Source organism: Elaeis guineensis, chromosome 6 (genome assembly GCF_000442705.2).
Source record: "Elaeis guineensis isolate ETL-2024a chromosome 6, EG11, whole genome shotgun sequence".
NCBI classification, from domain to species: Eukaryota; Viridiplantae; Streptophyta; class Magnoliopsida; order Arecales; family Arecaceae; genus Elaeis; species Elaeis guineensis.
The window spans coordinates 17,151,757-17,171,646 of NC_025998.2; the positions used below are offsets into that span (position 1 = coordinate 17,151,757).

At 40.1% G+C, this 19,890-nt stretch overlaps 1 protein-coding gene across 1 annotated transcript in view; it reads right to left on the minus strand.

Moving 5' to 3' along the window:
* Window positions 1-19,890, minus strand: part of LOC105047074 (2-oxoglutarate and iron-dependent oxygenase domain-containing protein CP2) — a 39,930-nt gene that overhangs the window by 7,224 nt on the left and 12,816 nt on the right. Inside the window, 2 exon segments of the mRNA XM_010925866.4 lie at window positions 73-191; window positions 1,412-1,536. Of these exon segments, the coding sequence (XP_010924168.2) occupies window positions 73-191; window positions 1,412-1,536 (244 nt within the window).

Sequence of the window (19,890 nt, forward strand, 5' to 3'; positions counted from 1 at the left end):
TTGTGCATATTAGTGGATCTCTTCCTAGAAATAAACCTCAGACATGTGCACATACAGAAGAAATGGGGGTACCTTCTACACCACAAAAGCAAATTAATCCTATGTCCGGATGTTGTGGCACGGGCACCATGCCGATGACGACCACGATGAAGTACAGCTTGACCAGGGACATGGGAATACTCATAGATCTCCTGTGAATAAGCAAGATCACTATCACAAGGCGCTACAAAAATAGAGATTAGTAAGTTTCCTCTTTATTGGAGGATAGAATTTAGCATGACTACCAATGAAAACTACATTCTAAATTATCTACAACAAGAGCATAATAAAAGTAAACTGAACAAAATTTAAAATGCATAAGTGAGAATGGAAAAGGAAGAGGAAACAAGAAATCATTCCAAGGAAGGGTTTGATGTTAATAAACATAACATGATGCATTGAACCATAGACACACACAACAAAAAGCTATTTATCACTTCTGGTTTTAGCTTATCTTATTGTGCTACAAGAGGATACAATAGCCACCATCTATCCGCTAAATGCAGGACATGCTACTCTTGAGACATGCAATTTGTTGCCATGAAAGCTTATAACAACTTTCATCAAGGTTTTAAAAACTTGCTATTGGTTTCAGTTTCAGTCCTCTAAGCAAAGTTTTGATTTCAGTAGTTTCAACGGTTCCAGCAGCTCCAAGTGTTAGAGCTTCAATAAAAACAGTTAGTAAAATTAAAAACTAGAAAATTTAAGAAAAAATTTAAGATAACTTATTGTGTTTCGAGTTATCTAGGGTTATAATCTGTGTAGCTTGGGTAATTTCAGGCTGAAAGTAAATTGTTTATTTTATGTCTTTGAATTATATTTGCAAGCACTGTTATGTCAGTTGAATCTACTAATATTAAGCTAACATAGTTGATCCCTTCAATACGCAAATCAAATTTTCAGAACATAATTATTCATTTTTACCAAACTCTGCCAAATTGATTTACCTTAAAAAAATTAGCTTTTGTTACCATGACTTTTGTATCTCATGAAAAAAATGGTATACAAGGTCATACAGAGTTCGCCTTGATGTATGAACTGGGCAAAGCACAGTATGATGCTGCTCATATTGTGCAAACACAGGAATAATGTATGGTAATTTACAGTTGAGGTCTTATCCATTAAATATCTGTAGATAGATTATGTTTTCTTAAATTGTCTACTTTCTTGAGTTTTGGTACTAGATCAGTTCCCATCAGAATTTAGGTATTTAACTATATAAGTTTACTTCTATACAACCTTCCAGGATTCTGGATATACATAGAAATGTTGCAGAAAACTAATAAATAGTACAAATCATTGTTGAAGCCAATCACATATTAGAAGTATGGATAATCTCTTGGAAAATATTTTTTATTATACATTAACATACCTCAGGTTGTGTCTCTGAGTTTACATGTTTGTCACATCGAACGCCTCGAAAAAATAATTCACCACCAGAAAATTGCTTGCCCAAGCATATGTTTAGCGTGACTTCTGAGTCATCCACATGGAAACCTACAAATCAAAATGAAAAATTTTGAAAAAAGAACAGCCTAAACTTATCATAATTACACATCTCACCCTGCAAACTCACAGGCAACCAGAGAGGGAGGGGAAAAAAAGGAGAAAAAAGCTGATAATCTATATAAAAAGAGAAAGTGAGATAAGCCAATAATACATGATAATCAATCAAGCAATTTACAATATTCATGTGCAATGATACCAAAATCACACTGTACTGCAAATTTTGATTTCTGCAATCCACCTGTATCTCAAATGTTCTGCAGAATTGAATATTCTAAGAAATCAAAAGTTTGGAACACAGTAATACAAGGGGAAAATCATATTTGCACGCAATTTGGAATTTAACTGCATTTGTTCTATCAACAAAATAATAAGTGGCATATAAGTGACAAGGAACAAACCTGACGTAGAGCAAAACCTCAAGTCAGAAGAGTGCACACCAATATGAAGATGATATCAACAAGAAAAGAAAGCACTAAGGCTTAAGAAACAAGGAGAAAACACGATTAAGGAGAGAGGCACATGATATCCAACAAACCAACCCAAGAAATACAAAAATACTACCAGACCGGTCACTCACTTCTAAGCTCTACACCAAAAACTGAATGACTCTTTCACTAGCAAGAGAATCATGACTAGCCTAAAATATGCAGATCACACTTTCCACAAAATCCAGCACGCTACATATGGAACAACTATGATTGCCAAACTAAGGCTGGAAATCAACAGAACTATTCTTGAAGAGGTAGTGCACAGCTTGCTTATTGGCTTTTTAAAGCTCATCTGGTCAGAAACAAGCTGAGCATTATCAGCTTGCAAAGTATTTGTATTTGTTGGAGGTTGGCTTGAGAATCAGCTCATCTTGGTGGCATTATAGCCATGCCTGAGCAAATGTTTAAAAAAAATAACATGAGCGTGAACAAGTTAAGCCCATATGAAGCCCTAGATCTGATAACTAGCATACAGCTATCCTTTAATTTCATTTTGGATGGACCAAATAGAAGAACCCCTAATATTTCGAGCAGGCCACCTCTTACTGCAAACAATATCACGATAGATGACCCCAATAGAACTTTCTGAGAGTAGTCAGACTGCATCTTTTCAACAGCCAATGACCTTCTTAAAATAGGACGAGGAGATTTCAAGCTTGTTCCACCCTCTCAAATTAGAATAAAGGAGCCTGACCATGTCAGGCCCTATGCATTGCAGTGTCTAAGCAACCCAAACTTGTCTATGAAATTCATAGAGATGTGATCATCACTCACAAACTAATAAAGATTACCAAGAAACTGCTGGTTTTCTTTCAGATATGTAACTCCTGCCTGTCTAAAGTAAATTCTTGAAAAGCTTTTCCACATTAGGCACTGAACAGAACTGTAACTCTCAATATTCAGCTTCTTTCACATATAATATGCACATGGAAGTATTTAAACCACAAATCCCTAAAAAACTATCGAGGTGTCCAATTGTTCTTAGAAGGAAGCTACAAAGAAATACCTCTTATATTAACCTGACATAGCAAGATAAATAAATAAATAAATTTAAACAGACAACATCAAAACAAAACAAAAAAAAACAGTAACAATTTCATCTAGCACCAAATTTTAATTCTATCAGCTTTTTCACCTTTTTGTCATGACATTCGTTTCTTTATTTTCATCCATTGGAAGCAAAATTCTAAAGCTTCAAATTCCTTGGCAAATATGTTGCAGAATACTTTGTATTTCCTACAAGTATATGGCAACCAACATTTCTCGAACCATCCTAAACAACCCCATTTGGGGATATCAAACTAAACTGTACAAAATTGGGATGATTCTTGGTTTTAGTTTGGGACAGGTGCAAAACCAATATGAATATGTACAAACCAATCAGAAACACCCAATTTTGCTTGATTAGGGTTGGTTTTAAACAGAACCTGACAATTCTGGGGTTGCCACCGTTGAAAAGACAGGTTAAAGGCCTTCTCAAGCCTTTGTCCTCTCATGTCTCAGCAAGGAGGCACGTGGGATTGTGGAGGAGGTGAGGCAAAGCATGGGAGGAGGGATTTGAGCCAATTTTCAGTCCCAATCCATACCTGAGCAAGATGAAATCCACCGCCCCCCACACAAAGTTCCAACAGCCAGAAAAAAAAAAAAAAAAAAAAAACCCTCCACTTTCCTTATTTTCTCTTTTACAGTCTAAATAGGTCAAAAATTAAAAAATAAGGAATAATCATGTAAATATTTTGTATTTTGATATGATTTCATGATATGCACAAAATCTAAGTATGATTTGCATATTAATGCCAAATTTGTGATTTTTTGTTGGTTAGTTGGTTTGGGGGTTTAAAATATATTTTTGGATAAAAATAATTAAATAGCATTCATAATTTAAAAAGGCAGCACACTTGGGCGTACATAAACCTGCAATTTTCTTGCAACAATTTGTTTAAATTTGACATATTTATGCTATCCAAACCTAAGCCCAAATTAAACAAATTTCAAAAATAATTGGTCAATAAAAATAATTATGGACTACAAAACATATATGTAGCAAGATTTGCCGACTCGAAACCCGACCCTATGCCGACCGACCAACAATATGGGTCAGTACATCCCGTACCAAACCATACCAAATGCGAACCAACACAGAAGTGAACGCCAGAGAGACGGAGAATCGGAGAGAAAAAGAGAGAGAGAGGGATAAAGGAGGAGAAGAAAGGAAGGCCAACAAAGATGCCGGCAATGGCCACTGGAGGATCGCAGAGGACCACTAACGCCTCCGAAGCTCCACCCTCTCTCAGAGGAGACGAGAGTAGAGAGAGAGAGGAAAGGAGAGAAAAGGAAGGAGGGGAAGATGGTGGAGAGGCCGCCAGAGAGCTACCGAAGGCCCTAACTAGGAGAAATAGCCCCCACAGCTTCCATGGAATCAAAATAGGAGCGACCTACCCCGATTTCGTGAAATTTTTTTTGGGGGATTTATGGTGAAGTCGGCCACTGGTTTGCCGGATTCACTTAAGTCAACAACTGGTTTGTCGGATTTAGTGAATCCGACAAACCAGATGCCGACTTCACCGTTAAATCTAGAAAAAAAATTGATCACCATTTTGCGATCAAAATAGAAGCGCCGCATGGAAGGGAGGGCCCTCCGACGGCCACTACCGGCCATGGATGGCTCTCCCTCTCCTTCCCTCCCTCTCTCTCTTTCTTTCTCTCTACGATTCATCCTATCCCGTGCACCACCAGCATCCACAACCCTCCGATGGCCATAGCATCTCTTTGGTAGCCATGGCGGCCCTCCCAGACTTCTCCTTTCCTTCTCTCCCCCCTCTCTTTTCCTCTCTTTCCTTCTCCCTTTCCTCGCCGATTTCTCATTTTGAACGGCGGAACCATCCCGATGGACCACCGGTATGATTCGATATGCCCTGAACCGAGTGGTTCCAGATAGTTCAACATTCCATGATATGTATACCACTAAAAAGGCACTAAATTAGCCTAATTAAAATATTCTTTTTAGTTATTCAATAATGATTTTTTAATAGAATGTTTTTAAAATATTAATAAATTAGAAAAATCATGAAAAATTAGTATTATGTAGAGATAATTCAAACATATTTTCTGATATAATTGGATTATTTTTTGCATTATGGTACAAAATATCAAAATTCTTAAGTTATTGGTAATTAAAAATTATTAATTCAACAAAAAATCATGAAAAAATTGTTAGTGTATATTGATAATTGGAAATAGTTCTTGGAACAACATGCATAATTTTGATATTGGTTTTTAAATTAATATATTTTAGTGAAACAACTACTAAAAGCAGTAATATATCTTAAAAAATATAATAATTGATGAAAATTATATAAAATTATAGATTTATTTATATAATTTGTAATAATGAATGAGGTGGTTTATAATGTTTATTCAAAATTACAAAAATGGAATCAGAAAGGGAGGATGTCGACATTGGTTGGTTGTTAACTGGCCAGTATTATTGTAAGTGTAACTAATGTGAGACTGAGTGGAGGGATAGAATGACTAGGCCGAAGCAATATCTAGCTGGTGGGTATCTTGATGTGGCAGCTTGTAAGAAGTGTCCACAGTATGTCCATTAACTAGTCAACCACTGTCAAGGCTTTAAAGAAAAGAAAAAAAGCAAGGTGAAACAAACTGAGATCGATTGTCAAGCAACTAAGCCACCATCTTGGTATTCCAAGATCCGTATGACCATTCAGTGTCAAATTCATATGGCATAGAGGCCCAAATTTAGACTATCGTACGAAATAATCTGAATGATCAAAGGCAAAGAGACAAGGTTGTTAGGCACAAAGCATAGGTTGAGCCATCACAATACAAAAAGGGTTCTATTTCCAAAGCCTCAGAGCATATCCAAGCTATGGGAGGAGCCAGCTAGTGAACAATAATTGGTAAGGGTGGCAGTTGGATAGCATGCTTGGCACTTTCAGTAAGAAGGGAAAGAAGAGCAAAGATACTAGCACAAAATGCAACAAGAAGACATTCTTCTAGAAGTCAATTGATAGTTCCAACAAGGTGCATGATGCTTAACACATCCTAAGCTTGATGCAAAAAGTTATCAATCAGATAGGGGAGGAACATCTTGTGCAAATGGTTGTAGATAACAAATCATAGTACAAGGCCACCAGTGATATTGTGATGATTGAAAGGCCACACATTTTCTAGGCCCCATGACCTACCCACCACATTGACCTAATTCTAATGGATAGAGGCAAAAACTGCACAAGGCAAAGCAGATTGTGGTTACAAAATTCATATACAATCACATTTAGGCAATGGCTTTGATAAAGAAGCACATCTAAGAGATTGCACTAAATAGCCTTGTTGGAAAGAAGGCAAGGTTGCAGTCTATGTTAATGAGAAGTGGAAAGACAGCAGATATGCCTATCATGGCATGGAGGAGAGCCATGTGGATGTTAGTGACAGGTAGGGGTGGCAATTGTGTTGGGTCGGATCAGATACGGGTCAGATCGAATGCGCGTCGGATCAAAAATTTGTCAACCCAAATCTAACATGTTTATTAAATAGGTCAAAAATTCAAATCTGAATCCAATCTATTTATTAAATAGATAACCTGAGCCAATCCACATAGCCCATTTATTAAATAAGTCAAATTGGGTTAAATAATTAAATGAGTTAGATGCGTCAAACAGGTTAAATAGGTTGGTTAAACATGTCAAAAACATGTTAAGATGTTTTATACAAATTAAATGGGTCAAGTTATGACCCAACCCAATTATTTAATAGATCACAATGGGTTAAACAAGTCTAAGGTCTAAACCTAAACCCAATCCATTTAATAAATAGGTCTCGATGGGTTGATCAATTTATGAACCAAACCTGTTTACATCAAACTCAAACCTACTTAAAGCATATCGTTCGCAGGTTGAGTTGACAAATCGGGTCATAAATTGCCACCCTTAGTGACAGGCACTTAATTCTAGAAATGGACTGAAGAACTAGTTAGGATACTCACAACACTATATCTAGTGCTATGGGTTGTGGATGGCGTTATCCCTGCATGTGCTCCCTTGACCATAAATCGAGATCAAAGAAGCTGATCCAAGGCATCCCAGTGATTATATCAGCATCCATGAGGAATGGTGGAATACCTAGATAGGGAAGGGGTTGCATCTAGCAAGTAATCAAAATTAAACCTTGCCTACCTGAATGCTCTTGTAAATATTGTAAATATAAGTCATTGAGTACATTGTGCAAGCTTTTGTTTGCTAAATAAATCAAATACATGTCTTGGAAACTTCCTATCTTAATCCAAAGTTTCAATATGAAGTCCTAGGAATAGGCTTGGATGAAAAACTTTTAACCATGCTATGCAATGTAAGTTATAAGATGGAGACCAATGCCACCAATGATGCTCAATGCATAGATAAGGCAAGATGAATTTAATGGGATACCACCATAGAGAATAATACTTAGGTTTCACAAACATGCAAAATAATGCAATAAATGGCATATGTTTCACAAACTACAGCATTTAGAGAGAGCTTCTATAGCTTTGCTAAGAAGGCACCTATGGCAAGCAATCTAGATACGAATCCAACTATTCTTAGACACCTAATTTAACTAATGCTTTATGATAAATGGTGTCTGGCATGGAATGTCCATGATTGCATTTGTAGCTGAATGGTGACTCCATTTTGATGGGGCATTCAATACCTTAGGAGGATAGATATTTGGATCCTCTTGTAGACGGTCTCCAATGGCTATGAGTGCAACTGATCAATTTGCTCATTGCTACATAGCAAACAAAGACATTACCAAGCAATTAAGTGATCTAATATATGAGCACTGCAATACAAGGCTCAATATTGAAGTGCATTATAGAGAAAGTACTAAAATATGATCATCCATTGTACAATGACTTTGAATATGACGAAGGATGTAGAGCCAACTAGAGTTTGATGGGCGAGGATCACCAACTCAAATAACCAATGTCCTAGCAAAACAAGCTAGGATGAATTCAAAGCAGCAGGCAAAGAGGTACATGCAATGCTAAGGCATTCGATGACATAGCAACCACAAAGGTTAGAAGGAAGCTGGCTAGGATCATCACACAACTAACAACTCTAAGAACTCAAGCTAGAGATATGATAAGGAGATGCTAATGAGAGGTTACCATGGTACACAAGCCAATCAGGGAAGTAAGGCCAGTCAAGGTGGTGGGCCTAGTCGAGCCACCAAACAAAGTGGGTCAAGTTGGGTTGGCAAGAAAAGAAGGTAGTTCCTCAAGCATCCACTCAAACACAAAAAAGAAAGGAACGGCGATTGCAAATCCATAGAAAGGATACATGAGGAGCCAGTTCACTCAGATTCCAAGACTACTGAGCCCTTGGACAATTAATTGTCTAAATCATCTCATGATATGAGTAATAATAAAAATGACAGTTCAAGCTATGATGTATCTGGTGGCCAAGGTGGTAGGAACAGACATGACAGGGGTGCACATGACTCACAACATATGGTGTAAGTTGATTCATCAATGAGTCTCATTGCATTCATACCATGCAAGATACAGACCATGCACAAGACAAAGCACATGATGATAGATAGCATATAGGGTGCTCCTATGATGGTTCAAGATGTGGCACCAATACAACTAATGATGCTGTTGCGGCCAATCCCGTCGCCTGTCGCCGGTGAAGAGCACCTACAAAACAAAATCCTCACAGACTGAAATTGTGTCCGACGGAGATCCTCCGATACCTAAGTCAGCGGGGAGTGGTAAACAGCAGATGAGAATTTTGAAATGGCAGAGTTTCAGCCCAGAATTGTCTTACCAATACTGTTCAATTACCTTCCTTTTATAAATGATTCTGATGTATTCGTCGAGCATGTGGTCCTGCTTTCTATTGCGCTAAATTATCGGACCATAATCATGGAGGTAATGGATTGTTTATGCCCACAATGACCGTGATACGAGTCGATAACCGTTTATAACTACTAGATATGTAGGTTCCGCACATTCCGGCCTTATGTGATCGTGAGAAGATAATCCGACTATATGTTGGTAATAGTAGTAGGTCGGTAGTCGTAAAGATCCGAATGATCATCGGACGATGACTCTGATATGCCGATAGTCATCAGTCGAATATTAACTGAATCGTCGTGGTTGTCCGTTGTTAGTTGATAATAACCGACTGTCGGTCGATTAACTGATTATTAATCGAAGTATTGTGTTCATAAGGCCGATATAGAGTCGGAGTCGGGAGTCGGTTGAATGATCCCAACAGTTGCCCCCCACTCCCGACTCCAAGGTGGTCTAATGTGTATATCATCACGTGGTTTATCACGTTGGATGAAGGGAGTCGTCACATGTCGTCTCGGACCCCGACTCGGCTGCTGATATTAATGAGTTTTTGAAATACGAGAAATCTCTGGCTGTTTTACTATTTCGATAGCTATGAAATCATTATTGAGTCATCGTTTTAGAAAAATAATTCGACGTCGGACGATTTGATTCTGACTAGTAGATTTTGACCACGTATCAAAACATCATTGGCTTGAGTTATTCACGCGGATAACAGTGAAGTGGCACGATCAGGAGCAGATACGTCGAACCGTCCGACCAATGGTCGGTCTAGATGTTGTCACGTATCGTTATCTGATGAAATTCAGATTTGACCGATTTCATCCGGACCATTGAGGGATCCTATAAATATGGAGTCGCTTTCAGTCAGACTTTTACTTTGCATTTGTCACCATCCTCTGCAGCAGAAGATACTGCTGGAAGGCTGCCCCAGTACTAGGAGCTCCGAGTGTTGTTCTTCACCCCTCTTTAGCTTCATGTCAAGTTTTCTTGTCTTTATCCTTGGGTCCTTCTCCCCTTAGGGTTTTTGTTTTAAGATTTTCTTCTCTTCTCTAGTTTTCCATGGCTAGTAGAAAAACTTCTCGAGATAATCGGTCGGAAAATCCAGCCGACGACTTCCTTTGGGTCCGAAAATAAAGCTTCTTCCTTATCCGAGTCCAACGTTGAACGGCTCCAAAACAGTACCATATCCCGAAGCAGTATCAGTTGTATGCTCCTGACTCAGACGGTTGGATAAATTCTCTTCCTCCGGGTCAGGTCGCAATTTATGTCGAGGACATTCGGATCGGTCTTCGATTTTCGATTTCGGAGTTCATCCGAAATCTTCTTGATTACTACGGCCTTTGCCCTACTTAGCTGGCTCCAAAGTCTATCCGACTGATCATTAGCTTTGCTTTATTGTATCATCTTATACCGACTGTTCCTCGTCCTTTCCTTTTTCGATCTTTCTTCGTCCTTCGTCCTCATCCGAAGGTCAAGGGTTGGTGGTTGTTCAATCCGAGAAAAGATCTTTCTTTTATCATCGATCTTCCATCATCCATTCATGGATAGAAGAACCATTTTTTCTTCGTTTCTTCTTCTCTCTGGGGCTTTCCTTCATGCTGGGGCGACCCAAGGACTGGCCCCAACAAGAACAGTCGGGTGGAGGCCAATGATCGGAAACACTTCATCCGACTGAAAACATGACAGTTCCACTGCAGCGAAAGCTGATAACCGAACAAGCTCTCTATGATACCGGACTTAGTTCGGTCACTTCTTTAGGTATAACATAGTCGGCTGTTTACTTTTTATTTTTGTTTGTTTCTAAACTATACTGATTTTTTGTTCTGATTGCAGTCATGCAGTCGAGGACACGAGTGTCGTCTGCCGACATTCGTCCGCACACTACCAGAAGGCAGCATTCGAAATTGGCCCTTCTCAACCGCCGAAGAAGAGTCAGGTCGCCACTCCGTCCGCACCAGCGAAAGAATCCGACATTCCGTCGGAGTCAATTCCCGAGCCAGTTTTGACGTTGGCAAGAAACAATGGAGCTGAAGATGGGACGACAAGAAATAATGGAGCTGCAGTAGAACCATCGACGGCTCCATCAGCTGAGGTTCGGAACAGGATGGAAGTCGCGGTTGAACCAGAACAGTCAGCGACTGCACCAGCCGTTCCTCCGGGGAACGGTCTCGAGCGCAGTCAAGCTCTGACTTTCCAGCATTTTTTAGCGCGGGACTGCCGACTGAAAGTCGAGGAAAGGCGCCAGCAACTTCAGCTGATGACGGGTCGTCTGCAGGCCTTCCGACTCTCGTCGACATCCGAATCTTCGAGGGTGAGTCTGTCTTGGCCAATCCGACATTGGCCAGACGGCTCATCGAAGCTACCCTTCTACCGACTGATCGAGAGAACAGGAAGAATAAAACTGTTGCTGAAATATTTTCTTCCTTTTACCTGATAATACTCTGGGTAAGTTCTCCAACATATACATATACACATATATATATATATATTTCTGATTTGATTCATCTTCTGCTTTCAGTGGGCGCATGACATGCACGATCTTGAAAGCAGCTATCGAAAGATTACCGACTTTCGTCGATCGTGGATGGATAAGGTGGCGACCGTCACCGCTGAAAAGAATACTGTCATCGAACAACTTCAGACGGCGACTGAACGGGAGAAGGAACTTCAGGAGCAGATCTCCCAAATGACGGCCGACCTACAGTCTTCCAGAGCCGAACTTGAGTCAGCTCGTCAGAATATCCTGTCTCTTGAGTTGCGGATCAAGAGCAAAAAGCACTCCATCCATCAACTTCGGCGAGAGAGGGATGGATGCATGGATGAACTTGAAGCCAAACGTGGAAGGCATGGAAAGACTGGCACTGGCCGATGCTAAGTCGGCCTCCACGAGAGCTGAAGCAAAGTCGACAAAAGAAGCCCTGAGTCTGGCCATCGAGAACTTCAAAAATTCTGAAGAGTTTAAGGAAGAAATTCTCGAAGGTGGATATGTTTCTTATTGTGTCGGGTACAAGAACATCAAGATGCGATCGAGAAGTTATACCCGGATCTGGACTTGAGCAGCATTATTCCTCCTAGCTCGGGAGATGACGCTACTGAAGAAGGGACTGCACCGAAGACGACGCACCGACTGCACCAGAAGCTGTTCCAGTCATCGATGCTGCGTCGGAGCAAGGAGATGAAGACAACGACTGGTGATCGGTGTAGCATTTTTGTTTTTCTTTTGTAATCAAAAATTTTGTAATCGGACTTTAGTCCAATTTTGTAACTTTCCTTTCAATGAATGAAAAAAAAATTTCTAAGTGCCAAGTCTTTCTTTTCTGTGCATCTACAATGTCATTAAATCGTATTTTGATTACCGAATATCGATCAACGAATCGAACGTTCAGTAATAATTGTAGAATTGTTCGTTAGTCGAATACCAATTGACATACTTTACCTTTTAAGTATTAGGATAAAGGATGATAAATCAAACATCCATCGACTGACCGTAGTCAAGTCAATATGCCTAGTTATTTGATAAACGTGGCAAGCCGAATATCCTTCGACTGACCGTAGTCAAGTCGGTATAATTTCAATTCGACTTGGGTCGTATTGACATAATATTCCGCTTAGTCAAAACTAAGTCGGCATAAATAATTGTTCAATCGATTTTTACAGTGAAAAGTCGAGATATAGTTGGTACCAAGATACAGTCGGTATGTTGGCTTTTACAGTGAAAGCCGAGATATAGCCGATGTGTCAGTTTTTACGTGAAAAATCGAAATATAGTTGATAGGAATTGACCGTCCATTCATCGGTCTAACATCATTTTGTAGTCGGCTAAAATTTTTGTGATTCTGAAATTTAATGTTTCATTTTGAGCACTGTACTATGAACAACTTTATTGATAATACATCTTTAAGTTGTCAGCATTCCACGTTCGAGGAATAGATGTTCCCTCAAGAGTTTCCAGCCAATATGCATCCGATCTAAGTGTCTCAATTATTCTGTAAGATCCTTCCAAATTTGGAGATAATTTTTCTTGATCCAGAGGTTTTGAGACTTCTGCCTTCCTTAGGACCAGATCTCCTGGACGGAAGGCCTTCGGCTTAACTTTTGCATTATAGTACCGGGATACTCTTTGCCGATATGCTACCATCCGAACTTAAGCTTGCTGTCGAACTTCTGAAAGTAAGTCTAGATCGGCTCTCCGACATTTTGAATTGCTCAGCTCATTGTATTATTGATGGTAGTCCGATCTCAAGTAGGATCATCGCTTATGTTCCATATGCCAGGTTAAATGACGATTTCTCCATTAGTATACGATTTGTTCGATATGCCCATAAGATCGGATATATTTTTCTACCCAGAGACTTTTAGCTTCATTCAGTATGATTTTGAGTCCATGTAGGATCGTTCGGTTTGTCACTTCCACTTCACTGTTGAATTGTAGATGGCCGACTGATGTGAGTTTGTGCGTAATATGAAATTTCGCACAGAACTCTTTGAAGTTCTGATTGTCGAATTGTCAACCATTGTCAGTGATAATTATATGTGGTAGACCGAATCTGCATATAATGATTTCTGAATGAAATCTTCCATCTTACTTTCAGTAATTTGTGACAGAGATTCAGTTTTCACCCATTTGGTGAAATAATCAATGACGACCACTATGAACTTTCTCTGACCAGATGTCGGAGGGAAAAACTAAGTATGTCAATTTTTCATTGCGCAAAGACCATGGTGCAACAATTGATGCCAACTGACTGATCGATTGGTGGTATATTTGCATATTTCTGACATGGTTCACACCGTCGGACAAGTTCAGCTGCACCTTTCTTCATGGTGGGTCAATAATATCCTTATCGTAAGACTTTGTAAGCTAAAGATTTGCCCCCCAAGTGATTTCCATAAATCTCTTCGTGAACTTCTCTGAGTGCATAGTCGACATCTGTCGGTCCCAACACTTCAGTAAGGAAAGAGAGAACGATCTCTTATATAGTTGATTATTCATCAAAATATATTGTGAAGCCATCTATCTGAGTCGTTTAGCTTCTAAGGATCTACTGGTAGAGTTCCATCAGTCAAGTATTAGATGATCGAGTCCACCCAGCTTAGTTCATCATTGATTTGTAGCATTTCTTCGACTTTATCAATACTCGACTGTTCAAGGCATTCGACGAATGTCCAATCCAGCGAGTTGAAAGAAGTGGTTGCGAATAGCAAGAGTGCGTCGGCTCGAGCATTTTCTGTCCTAGAAATGTGAAAGATCTCAAAATACTTTAAAGTGGATGTAAGATCTTTCACCTTCTGAAGATACTTCATCATAACAGGGTCTCGGGCTTCAAACTCATCCTTAACTTGTCCAGCAATCAACTCTGAGTCGGTGAAGACCTTCGAGCTGTCAATATCAAGGTCCTTGACGATTTTTAAACCGGCTAGGAGTGCTTCATATCCGGCTTGATTATTTGAAGCTTTGAAATTGAATCGAAAGACATATTCAGTTACAACCCCTTTGGAATTGGTGAGGATGAGACCAGCTGCACTGTCTTGTGCATTAAATGCTCCATCAATATGTAGCACCCATGCCAACGTTAAGTCGGGTTCAGGAGTTGTAGCTTGCTTTATTTTGTCGTTGAATTCATCCTCAAGATTATTATCAAATATTGTACACTCGACAACGAAGTCGGCCAAAATTTATGCCTTCATCGATGGATGTGGGCAATATTGAATATCAAACTCGCTGAGTTTTATTGTCCACTTTGCCATTCGATCTGAAGTATCAAGTCGGTATAAAATTATCTTCAACGGCTGATCTGTCAAGACGACAATAGGATGTGCTTGAAAATATGGACGAAGTCATGGTGATGATATGATTAGAACGTAGATATTCTCCACTCTTGAATATCTTACTTCGACATTGTGAAGCACCTTGCTAGTATAGTAGATTGATCGTTGAATTCGATTTTCATCCTCCTGAACAAGTACCAAACTAACTGCCTCCGTAGAAGTCGCCAAGTAGATATACAAAGTTTCTCCGACTTTTGATTTTGTAAACAATGATGGAGACGCCAAATATCTTTTTAGACTTTCAAAGGACTGTCGGCACTCGTCTGACCATAAGAAGTCTTTTGCTTATCTCAAGGTTTTGAAAAAAGACAAACATCTTTCTGTTGATCTTGAGATGAATTGGCTGAGTGCGGCGATCCTTCCATTAAGCTGTTGTATCTCTTTCTTGAAACTAGGATGCTTCATATTGATGTTAGCTTTTATTTTCTCGGGATTGACCTCGATTTCTCGTTGTAACACAAGAAATCTCAGAAATTTTTCAGAAGTTATCCCGAACGCATACTTATCGGATTCAACTTCATTTGATGTCATCGAAGTGTACTGAAGGCTTCTTCCAGATCCCGAATATGATCAGTAGTTTGAGAACTTTTCACCAGCATATCATCTACATAGACTTCCATATTTCACCCAATTTGCGCCTTGAATATCTTGTTGACTAGACGTTGGTAAGTTGCTCTGGCATTTTTTTAATCAAACAGCATTACTTTATAACAGTAGATGTCCTTATCTGTTACGAAGGCTGTGTGCTCCTCATCTTCGGATGCCATCCGAATCTGGTTGTAGCCTGCAAAGGCGTCCATGAAGCTTAAAAATCGGTACCCCGAAGTCGCATCAACTAATTGATCAATTTTTGACAAAGAAAAACTGTCCTTCGGACAGACTTCGTTTAGATTTATGTAGCCGATGCAGATTTTCTACTTTCCATTGGCTTTTCTCACCATTACTACAATGGCGAGTCAATCGAAATAATTTGCTTCTCTAATGAAATTAGCCGCAATGAGCTTGTCACTTCTTCGTCCATAACCTTCTGCCTTTCAAGAGCAAAAGATCTTTTCTTTTGTCTCACATGCTTAATCTTTGAATCAATATTTAGCCGATGAGTTATTACCTCCGAAGAAATGCCTAGCATGTCAGTAACCGATCAAGCAAAAATATCGACATTTACTCTTAGTAGACTTATTAGTTGTTGCCGCTCCGGATCAAGCAACTGCGATCCAATTTGAACAATCTTCTCATGATCTTCTTCTTTTAATGGGATGGAACTAATTGCTCGGCCGGTTCATCCCTTTCTTCATTTTCTCTTTGATCCAATTTATCAACGGACAAAGAGTCTTTAGGTTGATTATTCTGTGTGAAAATCAGGAAGCAGCGTCGGACAAGTTGATCTCCATGCATTTCTTCGACTCCATTTTTTATCAAAAATCGGACTAGCAGATGATATGTCGAGACTATTGCTCTCAGAGCATTAAAACCAGGTCTTCGAGTATGGCATTATAAGCCGAGAGATCTTGGACAACCGTAAATGTTAAGAGAACAATACTCTTTCGTGGATCTGTTCCGACAGTTAATGGGAGTGATTTTTCTTTCCATGGCAACTGCATCCCCAGTGAAACCGACTAATGACGTCAAGACTCTCCTGAGTCGATCAGTCGGTAGTCGCATTCGGAAGAAAGACGAGTAAAACAGAATATCTGTTGAGCTTCCATTATCCACTAAAATTTTTTTTACATCATAATTTGCTATCATTGCCGAGACAATGACAGCATCATCATAAGGAGTTTGTATTCTCCGAACATCTTCCGAAAGAGTAATTACATTGTCGAGTCGTCGTTTCTTCTCTGACTCTTCTTCGGAAGTTGCCCTCCAGTTCTTCTGTCGTCCGGAGATCATGTTGATACTCCCACCATTGGTCGATTATTGAGTGTCTCCTCAGCTTGCAGCCGAAATTGTTAGTCAGTGGGAGATTGAATCGGACGATCACGTCGAAACTTTTCGAGATAGTCTCGTCGAATCAGGACCTCTATCTCATCCTTGAGCTGGATGCACTGTTCGGTATCGTGACTGTGATCACAATAGAACCAATAGTACTTCCTGTCACGGCTCCTCGATGACGCTTTCATTGGCGGAGGATGTCGTAAATACTCCTCTCCTTCGATCTCCATCAGGATCTGTGCACAGAGAACAGAAAGAAGAGTATATGAGTCATACTTGCCGTAGCTGTTTGACTTCGGACTCCGTCGTCGAGGTGAAGCTCGTTTATTGATAGTCGGCCTATTTGATTCGATCGGAGCTTCAATTTTCTTCTGCTTCTTTTTCTGACCTTTTTCGTCTGTCTGGCGTCGGTCAGAAGCAGCTTCATCCGCACGACTATACTTGTACGTGCGCTCCAGAAGTTCAGCATAGGTCTGAGAGAATCTTGTCTAGAGAGTAGGTGAATCTTAATCCCCTCATACCTCTTTATGGCCGATATGGCCATATCTGCATTGAGGTCCCTGACCTCAAGTGTGGCTGCATTAAATCGAGCCACAAAGTCTCTCAACGTCTCTATCTCACCCTACTTGATAGAGAAGAGACTGCCTGATATTCGTGGTGATCTTCGAATAGTGATGAAGTGGCCACGAAAGAATGCTCAAGCTGCTCGAAGGAGTTGATGCTCCCGATTGGAGCCAAAATACCAGGCTCGAGCAGCCTTCCGAATAGTTGTCGGAAAATCGATGCATAAGAGAGCGTCGGTTGCTCCCTGAATCAATCATGAGAACCTTATAGCCTCCAAGTGATCGATCAGATCGGTGGAGCCATCGTATGACTCTATCTACGGCATCTTGAATCGAGAGAAAATCAATTCATCCAAGATGCACCGAGAGAGAGACTGGACAGTGTGAAAGTCGTAGTCATTGAAGGACTTCCGACCTTCCACCTGAAGTCGGACAAGCTGACGGTTAATCTCTTTGAACTTGCATTCGTAGTCGTCAAATCGCCGTTGCTGAGAAACTCCAGGGATAGAACCCCTTGAAAAGCTTGAAAGGGAGAAGCAGAAGGCGTCCACGACGTTTTTCCTTCCTGATACTATGTGCACGAGAAGAAGAGAGAGCACCGCAAATGATGGGCGGCACAATGGGAGTGCCGAGAATGTGGTTACCCGTCTCGATGAGAATGCCGAGATGGTCGCCGCTCTGAAGAAGAGAAAGGTGAGCACCGTGGAGGATGATGGCTGTGCCTAAATGGCACGGAATGAGCCACTAACTCCTCCACCGACGGCTGTTGCTGCTGTGTTTGTTGCTATTAGAGGCTCTGAACCGCTTCCGTTAATACTTTCATTTACTGCATGAGTGCAGCAATTTGTGCACCTATTGTAACCACAGAATGCAAAGAACTGGACTCTGCCACTAGAGGTGGGAGAGAAACATCTTTCCGATGAGAAGACTGCCTTGCTGAACCTGTCGAGTGTTGAGCTTTGATTTTTGGTATGGTTGTTTGTATTTTCATCTCCTTTCTGGCACGCCAATCTATTACGGCCAATCTCCTGTCGTCTATCGCCGGTGAAGAGCACCTGCAAAATAAAATCCTCACAGACCGAAATTGTGTCCGGTGAGGACCCTCCGATGCCTAAGTCAGTGGAGAGTGGTGAACAGCAGATGAGAATTTTGAAATAACAGTCTTAGCCCAGAATTGTCTTACCAATATTGTTCAATTATCTTTCTTTTATAGGTGATTCTGATGTAACCGTCGAGCACGTGGTCCCGCTTTTTGTGCCGCTAAATTATCGGACCATAATCATGAGTTAATGAGTTGTTTATGCCCACTAATAATCGTGATACGAGTCAATAACCGTTTATAACGGCTAGATATGTAGGTTCCGCACATTCCGGCCTTATGTGATCGTGGAAGATAAGCCGACTATATGTCGTAATAATAGTAGGTCGGTAGTTGTGAAGACCCGAATGATCATCGGGCGATGACTCTGATATGTCGATGGTCGTCAATCGGATATTAACTGCATCGTCGTGGTTGTCCGTTGTTGGTTGATAATAGCCGACTGTCGGTCGGTTAACTGATTATTAGTCGGAGTATTGTGTTCATAAGGCCGATGTAGAGTCGGAGTCGGAGGTCGGTTGAATGGTCCCAACAATGTCATAGGAGTAGGAACCCTAGATCCTCTCGAGATTTGACAAATAGTCCAAATCATCATGTACCAGTTATTCTCCATAGTCAGCATATTACCCATATTGTACCCCTTTCTGAGACTTGTATATATGAGTGGCAACCACCCTCCATAGCCTTCTTAGCCAAAGATGGATCACAACTTGCTACCTCTATCTTCCTTGAGATTGGATGGCCAGCTCAGTATCAAACAGAGAATCAGTATCATATAGCTTTCCGAGCTAGAGTGATTACCAAAAGAGAGGTGGACATAGCCTCTAGGTTGAAGTCAAGTCCCAAGACCAGATTATGAACAAGATCCCGACAACTATGTGCATCATAGACACAAGAGACCAGAAGTATGTATTATGAAATTTAAATTTATTTGATATAAGTCTTAAGTTAGTATCTATTTTAATCTAATAATTTTGCACAAAGCATACAATACCTCAAGATTAATATAAAAGAAAAATTTTTGCACCATATAATGAATAAAACATTAAAAACCTAATTCCAAGTTTCCAGACCTCAGAATAACTTTAAAAACTAGAAAAATGGGAAAACAAAATAAAAGGTTAAAATCCAGAGCCGGTACCACAGCAATACGTACATACCATGCGTCCGTATTGCATGTTAGTACCATGTTAACCCAATTCCTGGCTAGTAAGGCATTTAGTACCAGCTCAAGAAACCCTGATGTCAACCCCTCACCCCTTCATACAATCTCTTTTGTTGATATGAATCCTTTCCCAACAAAATCACTGAGCTCCTAACCAATGAACATGACTCATAACCTTTATTATGGTTAGCTTTTTAATATGAAGATTTTTAGCATTTCCTCCGGTCATCTTCCTCTGTCCTTTCTTAGCAGCCCAAATTGAGTACTCCTCAATTATAAATTATTATCTGTTGTGTCCAGATTTATCTATGAATCCTTCAAGAACAATAGGCATTCTCTTGACCATCTCCAACATCTTCTTGTCACTCTAATTATCAGTGGCGTCTACATCAATGCAAATCAATAAA